Source organism: Nycticebus coucang, chromosome 10, assembly GCF_027406575.1.
Source record: "Nycticebus coucang isolate mNycCou1 chromosome 10, mNycCou1.pri, whole genome shotgun sequence".
In the NCBI taxonomy this organism is placed as follows: domain Eukaryota; kingdom Metazoa; phylum Chordata; class Mammalia; order Primates; family Lorisidae; genus Nycticebus; species Nycticebus coucang.
In genome coordinates this window covers 107548436-107568590 of record NC_069789.1, presented here as the reverse complement: position 1 = coordinate 107568590, position 20155 = coordinate 107548436, and the positions used below count along the sequence as shown (strand labels likewise).

Sequence of the window (20155 nt, the reverse complement as noted above, 5' to 3'; positions counted from 1 at the left end):
GTAGGTTTTTGTTTTTGTTTTTTTTTTGAGACAGAGCCTCAAGCTATCGTCCTAATAGAGTACTGTGACGTCACAGCTCACAGCAACCTCAAACTCCTGGGCTCAAGCAATTCTCTTGTCTCAGCCTCCTGAGTAGCTGGGACTAGAGGTGCCCGCCAGACGGCAAGGCTATTTTTATTTATTTTATTATTTTTTATTTATTTATTTTATTTTTTTTGAGGCAGAGCCTCAGCTGTCGCCCTGGGTAGAGTGCTATAGCATCACAGCTCACGGCAACCTCCACTCCTGGCTCAAGCAATTCTCCTGCCTCCGCCTCCCAAGTAGCTGGGACTACAGGTGCCCACCACAACGCCTGGCTATTTTTTGGTTGCAGCCGTCATTGTTGTTTGGCGGGCCCCGGCTGGATTTGAACCCTCCAACTCAGTTGTATGTGGCTGGTGCCTTAGCCGCTTGTGCCACAGGCGCCCAGTTTTTTGGGTTTTTCTGGTTGTAGTTGTCAATGTTTGGCAGGTCCGGGCCGGACTGGAACCCACCAGGTCTGGTGTATGTGGCTGGCACTTTAGCCGCTGGAGCTACAGGTACCACCCCAAGCGTAGGATTCTTAATGTATTATAGCACCTTTTGGACAATAAAGGGAGAAATACTGACGTATATTTGGTTGTTAGACTGCTTTTTTGCCTGTCCGCCCATGAGTTGATCCGGGGAGGCGGTATCGGCCAGGGGACTGTCACCAGACGCGCAGAGAGCCTGAACATCGGACGTCCCTGCTGCCCGAGCCTCGATTTCCCCGAGCGAAGAACAGACAGTCACTGCCCCTTGGTTCTCGCACTCCCACCTCCTAAACTAAGCCCAACGTAATAGGTGAGTCTAAGAACATGCTCGAGTCCTGCGGCGCTTTCCACACGGAGAAAAATCCGCAGGATGAGCCGCTCCTACGGCGAGCGGTATACAGAGAAACCACATTAACCAGAAGGCTGCGCATCTTGCCGGAGGAGGGTGCTGGGCGGTTTCCTGTGGCCCACGCCGGCGGAGGCGGGACTTCCGGGTTGTTCGCCACTGACGCCATTTTCCCTTTTCCTCGATCCCGAGTGATTTTGAGTTCCTGAGGGCCCGCACCGGTATCGTGTTTTAGGCTTCTTGTCTGGACTGAGCAGAGAACAAAGATAGGTATTCCCGTTACACCTTTGTGCGAAGGAGAGCTCCTATAGCAGGCGTGTTCCCTGGTCGCTCGCCGGGCCGGGGCCTCTCTCCTCTCGCCTTTGAGCCCCGCAGTCGCCAAGAGCGGCGCCAAGGCTCCTCGTACTCCATCTCTTCTAAGGAGACAGCAGCCCCGGGTCGCCTGCCCTGGGCAGGGCACGGGTAGGGGGTTAGCCAAGCTGACTGGGCAGTGGTTGCTCGCTTCTCCAGCCCTGCGCGACCCAGGGGCCGCGTGATGACTGCAGCGGTGGCGTCGTTGACGGCCCCGATGCAGGTGAGTGGATGGAGATTTCATAGTTGCTGGACCCCTGCTGGGGCATAGGTTGTTCTTGAAGCGGGTGGCGGCCAAGCTGCCTCATGGATTTATTGTTGCAGTTTTTCGTTTTGGCACGTGGAACAGATTTTCTAATTATCTTATCCCCAACCCTAAAGGTTGTCGTTTGAAAGGAGCTCGATAAGTTCTTGAAAAAAGGAATTATATTTACTCCCGAGGCACCCATCACACAAGCATCATGCAGGCATCCACCCTGGTCGCTTGTACTTAATTCCAACGGGGCATGGGGCTTTAGGGGTCGGGGCATTTCAGGCCTCCGAGAGAAGTGCAGCGACAAAGACGAGGTGTACTGACCGTTGGAGGAGGCCCGGAAGGATCTGTGAGGTTGCCCTGCTGAGACACGGACGGGGAGATCTTGTGGTCTTTGGTCTTATACTTTGTGTCTCACCTTTCTTCAGCTTGTAGAGATCAGTCAAAGGTCTTTATTCTCATGTCCTCGGCCTGCATCATCTAAGGCAAAAAGAGGCGGAATTTCCCGGAGAGTGTGGAAGGACCAGGTAGAGTGCAGGGAAGCTGTTATGGGCCCTGTTATTCCCTAAATAGATGCCACCCTTTTTGATGCCTTTTTTTGGAGGTCAGTGATGAAGGCTCAGTTTCTTTTGTCCATGTTCACAGATTTTCGGGGGTAATTGAACTGGATTTAACAGCAAAAACAGAAGAAATGCTTTACAGTCTCATTACTTTAAATTCAGTATAATAATGAAGTGTCCGGTTACACTATTTGTCCCACGTCCAACATTGTCCTAAACCCTCTAGGATCCTGTTTGTTGCTTTCTCTAGGTAAATTAATAAAGCTTTTTCTTTTTTTTTTTTTTTTTTTTTTTGTGGTTTCTGGCCAGGGCTGGGTTTGAACCCGCCACCTCCAGCATATGGGATCGGCGCCCTACTCCTTGAGCCATAGGCACCGCCCGGTAAAGCTTTTTCTTCTTCTTCTTCTTTTTTTTTTTGCAGTTTTTGGCCGGGGCTGGGTTTGAACCCACCACCTCTGGTATATGGGGCAGTTGCCCTATTCCTTGAGTCACAGGGGCTGCCCAAAGTAAAACTTCTTTTTTTTTTTTTTTGTAGAGACAGAGTCTCACTTTATGGCCCTCTGTAGAGTGCTGTGGCGTCACACAGCTCACAGCAACCTCCAACTCCTGGGTTTAAGCGATTCTCCTGTCTCAGCCTCCCGAGTAGCTGGGACTAAAGGCACCCGCCACAACGCCCAGCTATTCAAAGTAAAACTTCTATAACCTGAAGTCATTGACAGTGAAGTGAAGATGATGACTGGATTGATTCCAGGGGCTATGGGAGGATTAATAAAAATCCCAGAGCACACAAAGCCCTGAATAATCTTTCTTTCTCTTCCCACCCTCTCTTTCTTTCTTTTTTTTGAAACAGAGTCTCATTTTGTCACCCTCAGTAGAGTGCTGTGGTGTCATAGCTCACAGCAACCTCAAACCCTTGGGCTCAAGCGATTCTCTTGCTGCAGCCTCCCCAGTAGCTGGGACTACAGGCACCTGCCACAATGATCAGCTATTTTTAGAGACCAGGTCTCTTGCTTAGGCTGATCTCGAACCTGTGAGCTCAAGCTCAAGCAGCTCTACCCGCCTTGGCCTCCCAGAGTGCCAGAATTACAGGTGTGAGCCACCGCACCTGGCCATTCCTTTCTTTTCCTTTTCTTTTCTTTCCACTCTTCTCTTTCTTTCCTTTGAGACAGACTCTGGCTTTGTCATCACCCTCACCTAGAGTATGGTGGTGTTTTCATAGCTTGCTACAACAAACTCCTAGACTCAAATAATCCTTCCTTAGCCTCCCGAATAGCTCAGACTACAGGTATGCACCACCACATCTGGCTCATTTTTCTATTTTTTCTAGAGATGGGGTCTCAACTTTTGCTCAGGCTGGTCATGAACTACTGACCTCAAGTGATCCTCCCATTTTGGCCTCTCAGTGCTAGGATTACAATTGTGAGCTACCTCACCATACCTGACCTTAATCTTTTCCTTAAATCTCAAAACTGTTATTAGTGAAGTGGGAACTATTATGAAATAAACCACTGTCTAGGAGGTAACACAGCCACCAGACATCAAAGATTTGGATTCAAACTCCAAAGTTTGACTTCAGAGTTGGGGACGTTTGGTCTCTTTGATACAGGTTATGAAGCCTTCATTGTGAGGCAGGCACTTAGCTGAACCAGTAAGGCTGAAGTACTGCTGTTGTTACCATTACTGCTATTATTATCATCATCACTATTTTCTCATTCTCCTCATTTCTTAGAGGCCTTAGTGTCCTTGTCTCAGAATTGACAAGTTCCCATTGTTCTGTGTCGTTCTCTAATGGCTCCCATATAGGAGGCTTCATTCCCTTACTCTGTATATTATTTCCAAAGCAACATCCACTTGCCTTTGAGATCAACACAGAGCTTGGGACTTAATAGGTACTCACTGATTCATGCCTTGATCTCTATGCTTTTTCCAGTGAAGCATAGGCAACCTCTAATCACATTCAGCAGCTTGAAAGCTAATGCTACTACCTCTGTTTGACTTTCCAGGTTTCTGTGACCTTTGATGATATAGCTGTGACTTTCACCAAAGAGGAATGGGGGCAACTGGACCCAGCTCAGCGAACCCTGTACCAGGAGGTGATGATGGAAAACTGTAGACTACTGATGTCTCTGGGTAAGGCTTTCCCCTCCATCATGCAGTGGACCTGCCAATTCCTTTCTCTTGGTCTTTACCATCCAGCCTGGAAGGCCTCTGGAACCTGCCTTGCCTTCCCACAAATTCTCATTTTTTAGACTCACTTCCTACCTGGTCTCCATGTATTTCTTTGCGCACAAAACAGAGTATTCTTTGGGCAAGTTACCGAACTATCTGTATCTCAGAGTGCTCATTGATGAGGTGAGCAACTGTCTGATACACTTTTCTGGCTGTGTCCAGGGTAAAAAGATTATTGTATGAAAAGGGCTCGGGATAGTGCCTGGGAGACCAGGCTGTGTGTAGGGGTAGGGAGGGGGGCGCCTTGGGATCCCTGCTGCCACCAGCACTGTTACTGTCATTCTCACCATGATTATCATTGTCACCATGCATGGATGCAGCACATTCTGGGCATTGTTGGGGAGCTTTGTGTTCGAACAGCACAGAGAGTGCAGACGGCTGGACCCTGGGTTTCCTTATTGGCTCAGCCACTCACCAATTCTGTGTTCTTCAGAAATCACTTTATCTGCCCAAGCCTGCTTTTCATTACCTATGAAATAGCGTTGATAGCTATGTAGACGTCCTGGAGATGCTGTGAGAAAATCCTCAGGTAGGATTGTCCTTCAGTCTGTGGTCTAGAGGAAGAATGCTATAATGCATTGCTTAGGAGGTCAAAAAGGACTGGGATCAGTGAAGAAGATGCATGCTTTGTTTTGAGTAAAATGAGGCAATATCTGAAATATGTCTGCTTTTCTCTATTCCGTAAAGTTCAATTTTTAAATAACGTAATGCATGTATATTGTTTGGCACAGTTTCTTTGACATGGTTATAGTCTATAAATATTAGGTTTTGACTTGCTTTTAAGAGTAGACCTATCCTGGCAGCACAGCATGGCATGCTCTTGGCTTCTGGGTCATGTAATAGCTTTTTGTTTGTGCAGATGGGAGTAACTTCATTCCATGGTCTGATCCCCATCCTGAAGTCCCAGAATGGATAAACGGTTTTTGTTTATGCAGATGGAAGTAACTTCATTCCAAGGTCTGATCCCCCATCCTGAAGTCCCAGAATGGATGCAGGGTCTTTATTTTTGTCACAATCCATGTGTCCAATTGCTTTCTCCATGTACAGGGTGTCCTATTCCCAGACCTGTCTTGATCTACCAGCTAGAGCACAGACAGACACCATGGACAGTAAGGAAAGACCTCTTCCAAGGACACTGTCCAGGTAGGAACCAAGATCCGGGTAGCTGGGTGGCCCCGTAGGCTCAGGGCTGGGTAAAGACCACTGGCCCTGGAATCTCAGGGAAGCTTCTCATTGCAGCCTCTCTAGGAATTTGGGAGATCTGGAGCCCTTTTACTCATACTTCTGTCTTCCCAGCCCCATCACCCGTATCTTCGCCCCTAGAGAGGAGTGAGGTTGATGATCTGAGATCTGTATCAGGGCTGCAACACCGTGGGCCTGAAACCTGGCTTGGTGATCACCAGCTCTGTGGCTTTAGTGAAGTTGTATGATCTCACGTCTTTGAATGTAAGTTCAATTAAGTTAATGGAGCTGTTGTGTCAGACAAACTCCAAAATCTCAGGGTTTCAGCATAAGAAAACTTTTTCTCATTCATACCAAGGTGTGTGTGTATCTGTGGAGAACTGTGTAGTACACAATAATTCAGGGACTCTGGTGCCTTCATCAGCCTGTTTTAAGGTTGCGTTGACATCCACTGTCAGATAATTAAGAGCAAAGGCAGTTGCAACTACTTCCAAAAGCATAAACTCACTTTACATTCCAGCCGCAGAAGCTAGGGTTTTAGCTACAGGGGGCTGCACAGATCTGGGAAATGTGGCTGAGCTGTGTCCAAAAAAAGCAAATGCTTTGGCAGTCTACTCAAGTCTACTACAATCTGTCCTCTGAAAAATGGTAGTAACAATCGTTTTTATGTCATTGGGTTGTTTGGCAGTATAGTCATGCAATTCCTCCTTAATGCATAAAAGTACAGTGAGCCATAATAATTAACTCAGCAGATTAAGTTATGAGTATTTTTATTTTTATTTATTTATTTATTTTTTTTTTTTTTTTGAGACAGAGCCTCAAGCTGTCACCCTGGGTAGAGTGCTGTGACATTACAGCTCACGGCAACCTCCAACTTCTGGGCTCAAGTGATTCTCCTGCCTCTCCCTCCCAAGTAGCGGGGACTACAGGCACCCACCACAGTGCCTGGCTATTTTTTGGTTGTAGCCGTCATTGTTGTTTGGTGGGCCCTGACTGGATTCGAACCCGCCAGCTCAGGTGTATGTGGCTGGCGCCTTAGTCGCTTGAGCCAGAGACGCTGAGCCATTATGAGTATTTTTCAAGTTACAGTAGTCATAATGAAAAATGTTATTTCACATTTTCTTCTGAACTTTGAGGAAAAAGGTCTTTCTTATTTTCCCAATTTCTCTCTCTAGCTGTATCCTGCCTATCGCCCTTTCCTTCCTTCTCTATCAACCTATCCTCTGAGTGGCAGACACTAAAGCAGTCTTTGCCCTTATCGTCCTCCATCTCCTGTGTTATAGATATTTGGCCTTCTCTGTCCCAAACCTGAGCTGCTGGGGGCACTGGCAGCATCTCTGGTATGTTCATTGGTGTCCCTGGAGAATCATGGTCTTCCTTCTGTGTTAGTCCATCAGGCCACTGAGCCAGCCTTTGAGTTATCTTAGTGCTTTCCCTCTTCAGCCCTTTCTAGCATATTCTAGTTCTTCTCCCCTCTTAAATTCTACATCTCTACTTGAATATCTCAAAAGCACAAAGGTCAACATGCCTTAATAAGAACCCATGATCTTGCTCACTCCTATCACCTCCCAGTTTTCAGTGAATGGTCCTGCCATCCAAGCAGATTAGAAGACTGTCTACCACCTCAGACAACTCATCAGCTCCATCTTCATCAGTTTGATGATGTGGTAATCCAGACAGTTAACTGCCAGGCACTGATGTCTCAGCATATGAATGCTAATGTGTTAGCACATTTTGATGTTGACAGTAAAGTCTGCTTCCTTGTATTGATTGGTCATGAGGTGTTCACATTACCCTCTCTTATCTGTAGTTTCACTGTTCCTTTGCCTCAGAGAAATTTTTTTAATTCCCATTTATTTTTCTTGTTAATTGTGTTTGCTTTTGAAGTCTTAAAGTGTTTGCCTAGGTCAACTTCCAGAAGAGTTTTTCCTGTTTTCTTATAGAATCGTTACAGTTTCAGGCCTTACGTTTAATTCTTTAAAACCCATCTTGAGTTAATTTTTATATGGTGAGAAATAGATATGCAGTTTTATTCTTTTGCGTGTGGCTATCAAATTTACTTGGCACCATTCATTGAATAGGACATCCTTTCTCCAGTGTATGTTTTTGTTTCCTTTGTCTAACATCAGTTGGTTGTAGGCTTTGTTTTTGTATTCTCTATTCTGTTCCATTGATTTATGTGCCTTTTCTTTTTTTCTTTTCTTTTTTTTTGAGACAGTTTCACTTTGTTGGCCCTAGATAGAGTGCCATGGCATCATAGCTCGCAGCAACTTCAAACTCCTGGGCTCAAGCGATTCTCTTGCCTCAGCCTCCTAAGTAGCTGGGACTACAGGCGGTTTGGCTGGGGCTGGGTTCAAACCTGCCACCTTCAGTATATGGGGCCAGCGCCCTACTAACTGAGCCACAGGCACTGCCCTGTTACTGGTCTTTTGACTATTCTTGTTTATTTCCAATTTAGCTTGGGAAGTTGTATTGTATGTTTCAAAAACTTTATTAATTTCCTCTAGATTTTCTAGTAGTGCAGGCAGTCCCTAGTTTACGAATAAGATATTACGAATAAGATTTGTTCTTAAGTTGAATTTGTAGGTAAGTTGGAACAGGTATGGTTACTCATTCCCTGTAATAGCCCTTGTCTATAAGTGTGAGTCGTACATCATCCAGAAGTTTGTAGGGGACTTACTATAATGGCCTCCCTCTGTAAGGGCTGGAAAATTTCCCAACACAAAGCCTCTGTCCCAGGGACTCACTGTTTCCCAGCCTTGGTATATGGCAATATGTGCTTAGAGTGTTGCCAACTCAAGAAATTCATCAGAGTTTCAATGTCGAGAATTTTATGGAAGTTTATTACATAAACACATTTGATTTAATCATTATGTATGTGGCTTGCTCTTGAACACTCCTTCAGTTTCCACAGATTAAACTGATAATGTTGTGACTTTGTCCAGACCTTAGCTTGAGTCATCCTCCCAGGATGAACTGTTTAAGGGTCTGTAATGAGTTAGCTCTTTGTATAAGCTATCAAATATGGCCCTCAATGTAAAAAAACAATATAAAAAACATTCAGGGAGGGCGGCGCCTGTGGCTCAGTGAGTAGGGCGCCGGCCCCATATGCCGAGGGTGGCGGGTTCAAACCCAGCCCCGGCCAAACTGCAACAAAAAAATAGCCGGGTGCTGTGGTGGGCACCTGTAGTCCCAGCTACTCGGGAGGCTGAGGCAAGAGAATAGCTTAAGCCCAGGAGCTGGAGGTTGCTGTGAGCTGTGTGAGGCCATGGCACTCTACCAAGGGGCATAAAGTGAGACTCTGTCTCTACAAAAAAAAAAAAAAGAATGAATAAAATCTCTAACCCCTCTCATTGTTGGCACCTTTCCTTTAAAAAAAAAAAAAAAAAAAACATTCAGGGAGGGCGATGCCTGTGGCTCAGTGAGTAGGGCACTGGCCCCATATACCTAGGGTGGCGTGTTCAAACCTGGCCCCAGTCAAACTGCAACAACCACAAAAAAATAGCCGGGCATTATGGTGGGCTTCTGTAGTCCCAGATACTTGGGAGGCTGAGGCAAGAGAATCGCTTAAGCCCAAGAGTTGAAGGTTGCTGTGAGCTGTGATGCCATAGCACTCTACCAAGGGCAACTAGAAAAAAAACAACAACAACATTTAGGGAATACCTGGTATTTGGAGGTTACTTCCCATGACTTCAAAAGAAAACCAAATATTTCTCTGGGGAATTAATTCTTTTATTGCTCACTTGTATGTTCCATGTGGGCAGCATTAGGTGCCTTTTCCTAGTTTTTTGTAACAACATGGAACATCCTCTCCTAGAGGAATCCTAGTGCACAATGTTGTTATTTGTTAGTCTGCCTATGTCCAGTCTGGAATTGTAAAGGTGACTCCACTACAGATTCATTGTCCCCTGACCCATCCTCTATGTCTCCCTTTCAAGATATCTGGAGTCCTAGGACCAGGAAAGAAGGAATTTGCAAACCTGAGTTTCAAGTTTCATAGATACAGAACATAACAGACATAGAAGCAGTATTTTCATCTTCAGTTTTTCCCAGAAATGGTAATTTTGTTCTTTCTTTGTTAATAATAACAGCCCATTTTGTGTATTGGATTTCTTTCAGGTGACAAAGAAAAACTTAAGACCCCAGAACCTACTAGTGAGCAAGCCTTGCCTAGGGAAGTCTCACTCCAAGAACAGCTAACACAGGGAGTCTCAGGCGACTCCCAGCTGGGGCAAGGCAAGGATCAGAATGGGCCATCTGAAATGCAAGGACACTTGAGACCAGAGACAGATCCCCAGGAGAAGCTTCCTGGGAGAATGAGCCTTGAACATGATGGTTTAGTGACAGCTGGTGGTACATGTTCAAGGATTATACAAGAACAAATCTGTCCAGGAGATACAGCCGTTAACTCACATGGATCAGGTAAAGATCCCATTCTTCAGGAAGAAGAAAATATCTTTAAGTGCAATGAATGTGGAAAAGTGTTTAACAAGAAACACCTCCTTGCTGGACATGAGAAAATTCACTCTGGAGTTAAGCCCTACGAATGTACAGAATGTGGAAAAACCTTTATTAAGAGCACGCATCTCCTTCAACACCACATGATCCACACTGGTGAGAGGCCTTATGAATGCATGGAGTGTGGAAAGGCCTTCAACCGCAAATCATACCTTACACAGCACCAGAGGATTCACAGTGGAGAGAAACCTTATAAATGCAATGAGTGTGGAAAGGCCTTTACCCATCGATCTAATTTTGTCTTGCATAACAGGAGACACACTGGAGAAAAATCCTTTGTTTGCTCAGAATGTGGGCAGGTCTTTCGGCATAGGCCAGGTTTTCTTCGACATTATGTCGTTCACAGTGGTGAGAATCCCTATGAGTGCTTGGAGTGTGGCAAGGTCTTCAAACATAGATCATATCTCATGTGGCACCAGCAGACTCACACTGGAGAGAAGCCCTATGAGTGCAGTGAATGTGGAAAAGTGTTCTTGGAGAGCGCAGCCCTGGTTCACCACTATGTCATCCATACTGGAGAGAAGCCCTTCGAGTGCCTGGAGTGTGGGAAGGCCTTCAACCACAGGTCATACCTCAAGAGGCACCAGCGGATTCACACTGGGGAGAAGCCTTTTGTGTGTGGTGAATGTGGAAAGGCCTTCACCCACTGCTCTACTTTTATCCTTCATAAAAGGGCCCACACTGGAGAAAAACCTTTTGAGTGCAAAGAATGTGGGAAAGCCTTTAGCAATCGGAAAGACCTTATTCGTCACTTCAGCATTCACACTGGAGAAAAGCCCTATGAGTGCGTGGAGTGTGGAAAGGCCTTCACCCGCATGTCAGGCCTCACACGACACAAGCGTATTCATAGTGGAGAGAAACCTTATGAATGTGTTGAGTGTGGAAAATCCTTTTGCTGGAGCACAAACCTTATTCGACATGCCATCATCCACACTGGAGAGAAACCCTATAAGTGTAGTGAATGTGGAAAGGCCTTCAGTCGCAGCTCATCCCTCACCCAGCATCAAAGGATGCATTCTGGCAGAAACCCTATCAGTGTAACAGATGTGGCAAGACCTTTTACAAGTGTGCAAACCTCAGTTACACTCCGTGAACTCCTTTTGGGGAAAGACTTTGTGAATGTAACCACTGAGGTAAATCTTTTGCCAAAGGAAACAACTTCTGCATCTGATCGTGCATACCAAAGAGAAACCCCACAAGTGTCTTCACTGTGAGAAATCCTGTTACAGAGTATTACTTGTCATCCACAAAGTCATGGTAACAATCAGCCCAGCCTAGAGCCTTATTCTGCATTTGAGAATTCATTCTGGAGAGAGAACCACTGGTTATTGTACATACAGGAAAAACTAGCTATTACTTTCTCCTTAGTTTACAGTGCAGTGTTATCTCAGGAATTCTTTTTTAGAGGAGGAGCTATAGAAAATGAAATGCAGGCACAGACTTCTCTCCCAAGCCTATGGCACTTTGTTATTGATTCCTTAGTTTATTTAGGACAAGAGAAGTATTTCAGAGATAAAGGACCTCGACCCTTTTTGTTTCTTGTGTGTGCATTCATTGCTGTCTAGTGTCAGGATAATTAGCTGAGGGCAAGTCTGCTGCAAACTTCATTGCGCATCTTCTATGTTCCACAGTAGTCTTTACTCTTGGGAAACAAAACCTTTTATGCAGCGCTTCTCAACCTGTGGGTTGCGACCCATAGGAACTGTTTTAAAGGGCCGTGGCATTAGGAAGGTTGAGAATCACTGCTTTTATGAGAAAATAGAGATCTTAGGGCTCCGTGCCTGTGGCTCAAGCTGCTAAGGCGCCAGTCACATACCCCAGAGCTGGCGGGTTTGAATCCAGCCTGGGCCTGCCAAACAACAAAGATGGCTGCAGCAGAAAATAGCCAGGCGTTGTGGCAGGCACCTGTAGTCCCAGCTACTTGGGAGGCAGAGGCAGGAGCATCACTTGAGCCCAGGAGTTGGAGGTTGCTGTGAGCTGTGATGCCACGGCACTCTACCTAGGGCGATAGCTTGAGGCTCTGTCTCAAAAAGAAAATAAAACAGGGATTTCGAGCCATGAAATATTTGTGTTAAAGGCAGTAAGGCTATATGAATGAAAGGCCACATTTAGTGTACCAGTTAAGACTGTTTAAGGCTTTTTTTTTTTTTTTTTTTTTTTTTGAGAAAAACCCTTTCTTCATGCAGGTTTAAAAATGTAACAAACTATTTCTCAGTCCTCATCTGTCGGTTTACTTGATTGCTATAGTTACGTGGTAAAATTTTAAATTGGGTAGTGCTGTGTTTCTGTTTTTATTTAAAATTGTTTTAAAATTTTGCAGGGCGGCACTTATGGCTCAATGGAGTAGGGTGCCGGCCCCATATGCCTGAGGTGGCGGGTTCAAACCAAATCCCGGCAAAAAAAAAAAAAAAAAACCTGCAAAAAAATTTTAAAAAATAGAAAAAAACTAAAATTTTGTTTCATTTCACTTTACATAAAAGTTTAGGATTAGTTTGTATAATTTATAAAAATATCTTGCTTAGATTTTCACAGAAAGTTAAATCTGTAGATTAATTTGTTGAGAATTAGTGTCTTTACCACGTTGAGTCTTGCCGTTCATGAATACAGTATATCTCTGTTTAGTTAAGGATTCTTCAGTTTATTTCATTAGTATTATAATTTTCAGTAGATATGTGTAGAACCTATACATTTTTGTCAGAATTTGCATCTAGGGTGTTTTTTTGGTTGGTTTTTCTTTCTCTTTTTTTGAAGACACAGTCTTACTTTGTCACCTTCCGTAGAGTGCAATGGCGTCACAGCTCACAGCAACCTCCAGCTCTTGGGCTTAGGCAATTCTCTTGCCTCAGCCTTTTAAGTAGCTGGGACTACAGGCGCCCACCACAGCGCCCAGCTACTTTTTCTTTTTTTTTTTTTTTTTGGCTGGGGCCAGGTTTGAACACGCCACCTCCTGTATATGGGGCCAGCACCCTACTCCTTGAGCCACAGGCGCCACCCCAGCTACTTATTTTGTTGCAGTTTGTCTGGGGCCGGGTTTGAACCCGCCACCCTCAGCTGGTGCCCTACTCATTGAGCCACAGGTGCCACCCCAGTTCTTCTTTTTGAGTTACTAAATGGCACTGTTTTTTTTTTTCTTCTGATACAGAATCTTACTATGTCACCCTCGGTAGAGTGCTATGGCGTCACAGCTCACAGTAACCTCAAACTGTTGGGCTTAAAGCGATTCTCTTGCCTCAGCCTCCCAAGTACAGGCACCCGCCACAACACCTGGCAATTTTTTTGTTGCAGTTGTCATTGTTGTTTAGCTGGCCCAGGGTGGGTTTGAACCCACCACATGTGGCCGGCACCCTAACCACTGAAATTTAAATTTTCACTTCCATATGGTATTTGGTAGTAAACAGAAATATAATTATCTTTGGATGTTTGCTGTCCTGTAACCTTGCTGAGTGCACTTACTCTTTTTCACCATTTAAAAAAGAATCCTGGGAATTTTCTACATGGAAATGTCATCTGCAGATAGTTTTCTTTCATCCCATCTATATACTTCTTACTGCCTTTTTTATCTTATACAAACTTGGACTTGCAATATAACATTGAATTGGTTAATATTGTTAACTTTTATTAATAGACGTTCTTTATCAAGTATAGAAAATTCCTCTATTCTTAGGTTACTGAGACTCAGTTATGAATGAGTGTTGAATTTGTCAACTGCTGTTTATTTGGTTATTCCATCTACAGCCTATTGATATAATTGACAGAGTTTTGAGTATTGAGCCAGCCTTGTAGAGTATAATTCATCTTCTATATCATTTAGCATCATTCCATTTGCTTGGGATAATTTTGGAGTTTTTTTGTTTTGTTTCCTTTTTTTTTTTTTTAAGAGACAGAGTCTCACTTTGTCGCCCTCAGTAGAGTCCTATGGCGTCACAGCTCACAGCAAGCTCTAGCTCTTCGGCTTAGGTGATTCTCTTGCCTCAGTCTCCCGAGTAGCTGGGACTACAGGTGCCCACCACAACACCCAGCTATTTTTTTGTTGTTGTTGCAGTTTGGCTGGGGCCAGGTTCGAACCTACCACCCTCGATATATGGGGCCAGCACCCTACCCACTGAGCCACAGGCGCCACCCTACATTTTCTAATTTATAGTATTCTCTCATTCTTTTGTAGCAATAGGGTCTGTACTTACATCTCATTTTATGTCTGATATTGGAAATGTGTCTACTTTCTTTATACTTTCTTTATTCTCTTTTATTCTTAGACATTTATCAATTTTTTTTATTTTACCACGTTCTTCAACTAGATCATGAAGGTAGCAGATAAGATAGATGACATTGGGCGGCGCCTGGGGCTCAGTGAGTCGGGCGCCGGCCCCATATGCCGAGCGTGGCGGGTTCAAACCCAGCCCGGGCCAAACTGCAACAAAAAAATAGCCGGGCGTTGTGGCGGGCGCCTGTAGTCCCAGCTGCTCGGGAGGCTGAGGCAAGAGAATCGCGTAAGCCCAAGAGTTAAGAGGTTGCTGTGAGCCGTGTGATGCCACGGCACTCTACCCCAGGGTGGTACAGTGAGACTCTCTCTCTACAAAAAAAAAAGATAGATGACATTTATCAATTTTATTGATTATATCATCTTTATCTTTTTTTTGTCTAGTATTTCTGTCAATTGCTGAGAGAGGTCTGTTAAAGTTTTGAACTGTAATTGTGGTATTTCCTCTTTTGAAGTTCTACCACTTTTTTCACATAATTAAAAGCTATATTTGGTACCTATATATACAAGTTTGCTGATGACCCTCATCATTTTATAATGGCCTTTTTGCCTATTAATACCCTTTTCAATACTTTATCTAATATTGTTGTAGTTACTCTTACATTGTTTAATGTTTGCATTGTTTATATTTTTCTTAATCTTTTTTTTTTTTTTTTTGAGTTAGTTTCAGTATGTCACCCTCCATAGAATGCTGAGGCATCATATAGCTCACAATGACCTCAAACTCTTGGGTTTAAGCGATTCTCTTGCCTCAGCCTCCCAAGTATCTGGGACTTCAGGCGCCTGCCACAGTGCCTGGCTATTTTGTTGTTGTTGTTGTTGTCATTGTTGCTTAGCAGACCCAGGTCAGATTTGAACCCACGCGCCCCCATGTATGTAGCCGTCAGCACCCTAACCACTGAGCTGTGGGCGCCAAGCCTATTTTTCTTAATCTTATTTTAAGCTTTTTCTATCTCATTACATTTAAAGTATGTTTCTTGTGATCAGTATATATTCGGTCCATGCTTTTTTCTACATTTTGCATATGTCTGTCTTTTAATTGGTATATTTAGACCATTTAAATTTAAAATAATTATTGGTACATTAGGGCTTACATCTGCCATTTTATGATTAGATTTTTGTTTCTGTTCCCTTTTCATTGTTCCTGTCCTGTCTTTGTTATTTGGAGTTTTTACTTGTCTCCCTGTATGCGTTACTTACAAGTTTTTTAGAATTTAATTTAATACGTCTATAGTGATCTTAAGTGCAGATAGTCCTTGACTTATGATGAGTTTACAGTTCAGGAAACCTGTTAAGTTGGAAATTTTTTAAGTGGCAAATATTTATTATACCTAACCTATTGACCATCATACCTTAGCCTATCCTACTTTATATGTGCTCAGTTGGGCAAAATTATTTAGCACAAGGCCTATTCTAGAATAAAGCATTTATGAAGAGTTTTGGATTAAAATCTTAAAAAGTATGGGATTTCTACTAAACTCATGTTCCTTTTACACCATTGTAAAGCCAAATACTAGTTAAACAATCATAAGTCAGGGACCATCTATATGTATCTTAATGCATTATTATTATTTTTTATTTTTGTTTTTGTTTTTGAGACAGAGGCTCACTATGTCACCCTTGGTAGAGTGCTGTGGTGTCACAGCTCACAGCAACCTCAAACCTTTGGGCTCAAGCGATTCTCTTGCTTTAGTCTACCAAGTGGCTGAAACTATAGGCATCTGCCACAAAGCCCAGCTACTTTTTTTTTTAATTATTGTTAAATCATAGCTGTGTACATTAGTGCAATCAAGGGGTACAATGTGTTGGTTTCATATACAATCTGAAATATTCTCATCAAACTGTTCAACATAGCCTTCATGGCATTTTCTTAGTTATTGTATGTAGCCATTTGTATTCTCCAGCTACTTTTTTTGTTGTTGCAGTTGGCTTTGTTTTTTTTGCTTGTTTGTTTGCAATTTTTAGCTGAGGCTGGGTTTGAACCCGCCACTTCTGGCATGTGGGGCCAGTGCCCTACTCCTTTGAACCACAGTCACCGCCCCATTGTTGTTTTTTTCATTAGCTGGCCCAGGCTGGGTTTGAACCTGCCAGCCTTGGTGTATGTGGCCAGCACCGTAACCACTGTGCTACGGGCGCCAAGCCTAGTATTATTATTATGTTTTTGTTTTTTTTTTTTTTTTTTGAGACAGAGTCTCACTGCATTGCCCTGGGTAGAGTGCGTGGCATCACAGCTCACAGCAACCTCCAACTCTTGGGCTTAAGCGATTCTCTTGCCTCAGCCTCCAGGGTAGCTGGGACTACAGGCACCAGCCACAATACTTGGCTATTTTTTGGTTGTAGTTGTTGTTTGGCAGGCCTGGGCTGGATTCCAGCCTGCCAGCTCCGGTGTATGTAGCCACTGGTGCGTTAGCCGCTGAGCTACAGGTGCAGAGCCTCAATGCATTTTTTTTTTTTTTTGAGATGGAGTCTCACTTTATTGTCCTTGGGTAGGGGGTAGAGTGCTGTGGCATCATAGCTCACAGCAACCCCAACTCCTGGGCTTAGGCAATTATCATGCCTCAGCCTCCCGAGTAGTTGGGACTACAGGCACCCGCCATAACGCCCAGCCATTTTTTTTTTGTTTTGTTTTGTTTTAGTTGTCATCGGTGTTTGGCAGGCCCGGGCTGGATTTGAACCCGCCAGCTCAGGGGTATGTGGCTGGTGCCTTAGCTCCTTGACCTACAAGCGCTGAGCCTTGCTTAGCTTTTTGATCTGATTTAGGTTTGTGCCCTTTGCCATATTCAGGGGCTTTTCAATCATTATTTCTTCATCCCCACTGTTTTGTCTCTTTCAGAGACTAATAGTATGAATGGTATATCTTGTGTTATACTCCCACAGGTCCCTCAGACTCTCATTTTTCTTCTTTTGGTCTATTTTCTGTACATCGATTAATTTCTGTCGGCCTTATTTTGACCTCAATGATTTTTTGCTCTGTCATACTTAGAACTTGACCAGTTATTTTTCATTTCTGTTTTTGTTTTACTCCCTCCTTCTTTCCTTCCTTCTTTCCATCTTCTTTCTTTTCTTTCTCTCTTTTCTAGACAGGGTCTTGCTCCACTGTTTGGACTAGAGTGCAGTAATGTTATCATAGCTCACTGCAACTTCAAACTCCTGGACTCAAGTAAGCTTCCTGCCTCAGCCTCCCCAGTATCTGGGACTGCAGATGTGTGCCAACATGTGCTGCCTGGCTAATTTTTGTATTTTTTGTAGAGACGGGGTCTTGCTATGTTGCTCAAGGCTGGGTTTTTTTTTGTTTGTTTTGTTTTTTGAGACAAGAATCACCCTGGGTAGAGTGCCATGGCATCACACTCACAGCAACCTCAAAGTCTTGGGCCTAAGTGATTCTCTTGCCTCAGCCTCCCAAGTAGCTGGGACTACAGGCACCCACCACAACGCCCAGCTATATTTTGTTGCAGTTTGGGCCAGGGCCAGGTTTGAACCCGCCATTCACGGTATATGGAGCCAGCGCCCTACTCACAGAGCCACAGGTGCCACCAAAAATGCACATTTTAAGAAAAAAAAATACAAAATTTGTAATGCTCAAATGACATTTGACTTCTGGAGTTACAAGAGGTGCTCAATGTGACTTGTATCCATCTTTTGTTAGCAGTATAATTACATTTTTTTCCTATCCAAAGAAAAAATTACAATTTTAATGGTTTTTCCTTTCTTAAAATGTATATACATGTTTTTGGCACCATCTGTATATGTGCTCCTGGAAGCCATATATATGTTATGTATATATGGGACTTCAAGTGGTCTAACTTGCAAATGCTCCCTTTGTCTTTGTTTATAAAGGAGCAATGGCCAGATCAATCTGTATTTCTACAGCACATGTAAATGATTTCTCATCCTTTTGTTGCTATTGAAACTAGCTCTTAAAAAAAATTTAAAAAAAAGGAATCTACCTCTTGGCATCATTTCAGGGAGTTGTAAGAACTACAGGGTTCATAATTTTGGAATTAAGTGCGATTAAAGAGTATGTTTCAGTCATGGATATATGTCTGAGTTTTTCTGGGTGGGAGTGAGAGCAGTTAACTCCATCTGAGAGGCCCTCTATGGAGACAGGATGCTGGAGACCTATGGGAGTCTGGTTTGTGGGAGTATGTACTCAGACTCTGATCCAGGAGTGACCTTTCCCATGCTGGAGTGGAATGCCCAGTGATACTGCCCTTGATTTTAGAGGGTTAAAGATTTTGAATCTGCCGCAAATATGTTCACATCTTTTTTTATTTTTAAATTGCCAGACTTGGCTGGGTGCCCATAGCAGTGGTTACAGTGCCAGCCATATACACCAAGGCTGGCAGATTCAAAACCAGCCCAGGCCAGCTAAACAATGATAACTGCAACAAAAAATAACTGGGCATTGTGGCGGGCGCCTGTAGTTCCAGCTACTCAGGACACTGAGGTAAGAATATCGCCTAAGCTCAGAAGTTGGAGGTTGCTGTGAGCTCTGTGATGCCACAACACTCCACCAAGGGTGATAAAGTGAGACTACGTGAGATGTTCACGTTTTAAAATTGTATGATTTCAGCTAAATTCTAAGTGGGCAGCTTACTTTTCCTCCTTTGAAACACTGTCTTGAGCCATGGGCCTTGTAGTCAGACTATCTGGTTTGTCTCGTTAAATTCCTGTATACTGCTTCCCTTTAGTTAGATTCAGGTATTAAGCATGCATTTTATTCTGATATTTGGACAAGTGGGTCCTTGTTGCTTCTAGAGATCACTGCTCCTAGAATCTCCTGCCAGCTTGCCTTTCATATGCCATGTGAGCAAGCCAGCGATCTGTCTAAGTTCTCCCACCTGGAGCCACTATCTTTAATCACCCCAAGACTAGATAACAAGCAACTGGGGACAGTCCCTACACTTTGGAGCTCACTGAAATAATTCAGACTAACCAACCCCAAACTTATGTACCCTGCATACCCTGCCTTGCCCACTCTTTACCTCAAAAATGACAACTAAGGCTCGACACCTGTGGCTCATATGGCTAAGGCGCCAGCCACATATGCCTGAGCTGTCGGGTTCGAATCCAGCCCAGACCCACCAAACAACAAAGACAGCTAGAATCAAAAAAATAGCCGGGCATTGTGGCAGGCGCCTGTAGTCCCAGCTACTTGGAAGGTGGAGGCAGGAGACATGCTTGAGCCCAGGAGTTGGAGGTTACTGTGAGCTATGACATGTGATGCCAGGACACTCTACCCAAAGTGACAGCTTGAGGCTCTTGCTCAAAAAAGACAACTAAAAGCTTTGGCCACACTTTTCCCGTGTTCCTTTATCCTAACCAACATGGTGCTTCCTTGTTTAGCCCTGAGTGGCTTGACATGCCTCTCTTATCGGGAACTCTGACACACCTGGGTAGGGACATTGTCTCAGTCCAGCATGAAGTGACTAGACAGAATATCTTGTGGTACTTCTGGAAAAATTGTCCCCCATGAAGAAAACACCCATGCACAATTGAAAGCTTCATCTCCAGCTCCCTTTTTTTCTTTGGACATATTTGCATACGGTTATGATGGGCAGTGGTGTTGTCATCCTGTTGATACCAGAATTTTGCTCTTCAGTAGGTTCTTGGTCTTGGGGGTTTCGAAGAATGAACCCATGGACCACAGATCAGTGGTAAGATAGGACTTTTATTTGAATTAGAAAGGAATACAAAAGTAAAAAGCACCAGAGCTTTTGCAAGGGGGAAAAGAACTAAAGTAACTAGGGAGTCTCTACACCCAGTTGGGTTGGGGTCTTTATCTAGGGGGTATTAGGTCTTGAGAATTATATTTGGCCAGGACTTGGGAAATAGAAACATGTTTTCATCGTTAAAGAGTGTTACTGACAAAAGAATGAATGCAGTCCCTCCAGCTCAGGGCAAAAG

General features: G+C 43.9%; 1 protein-coding gene across 7 annotated transcripts; it reads left to right on the top strand.

Annotated features, from left to right (window-relative positions):
- The first annotated feature begins 1057 nt into the window (after positions 1 to 1057).
- On the top strand, positions 1058 to 18785 carry LOC128595640 (zinc finger protein 264). Of its 7 annotated transcripts, XM_053604397.1 has the most exons (5): positions 1058 to 1471; positions 1930 to 2028; positions 4065 to 4191; positions 5338 to 5433; positions 9592 to 18785. In XM_053604397.1, the coding sequence occupies exons 1-5, from the start codon at positions 1433 to 1435 to the stop codon at positions 11202 to 11204; spliced, it is 1974 nt and encodes a 657-aa protein (XP_053460372.1). In that variant the 5' UTR covers positions 1058 to 1432; the 3' UTR covers positions 11205 to 18785. The 7 variants fall into 7 exon arrangements, with proteins under 7 accessions (XP_053460372.1, XP_053460373.1, XP_053460376.1 ...); XM_053604398.1 differs by lacking the exon at positions 1930 to 2028; XM_053604401.1 differs by lacking the exons at positions 1058 to 1471; positions 1930 to 2028 and adding an exon at positions 5150 to 5247 and having other exon boundaries at positions 4068 to 4819.
- The last annotated feature ends 1370 nt before the right edge of the window (positions 18786 to 20155 follow it).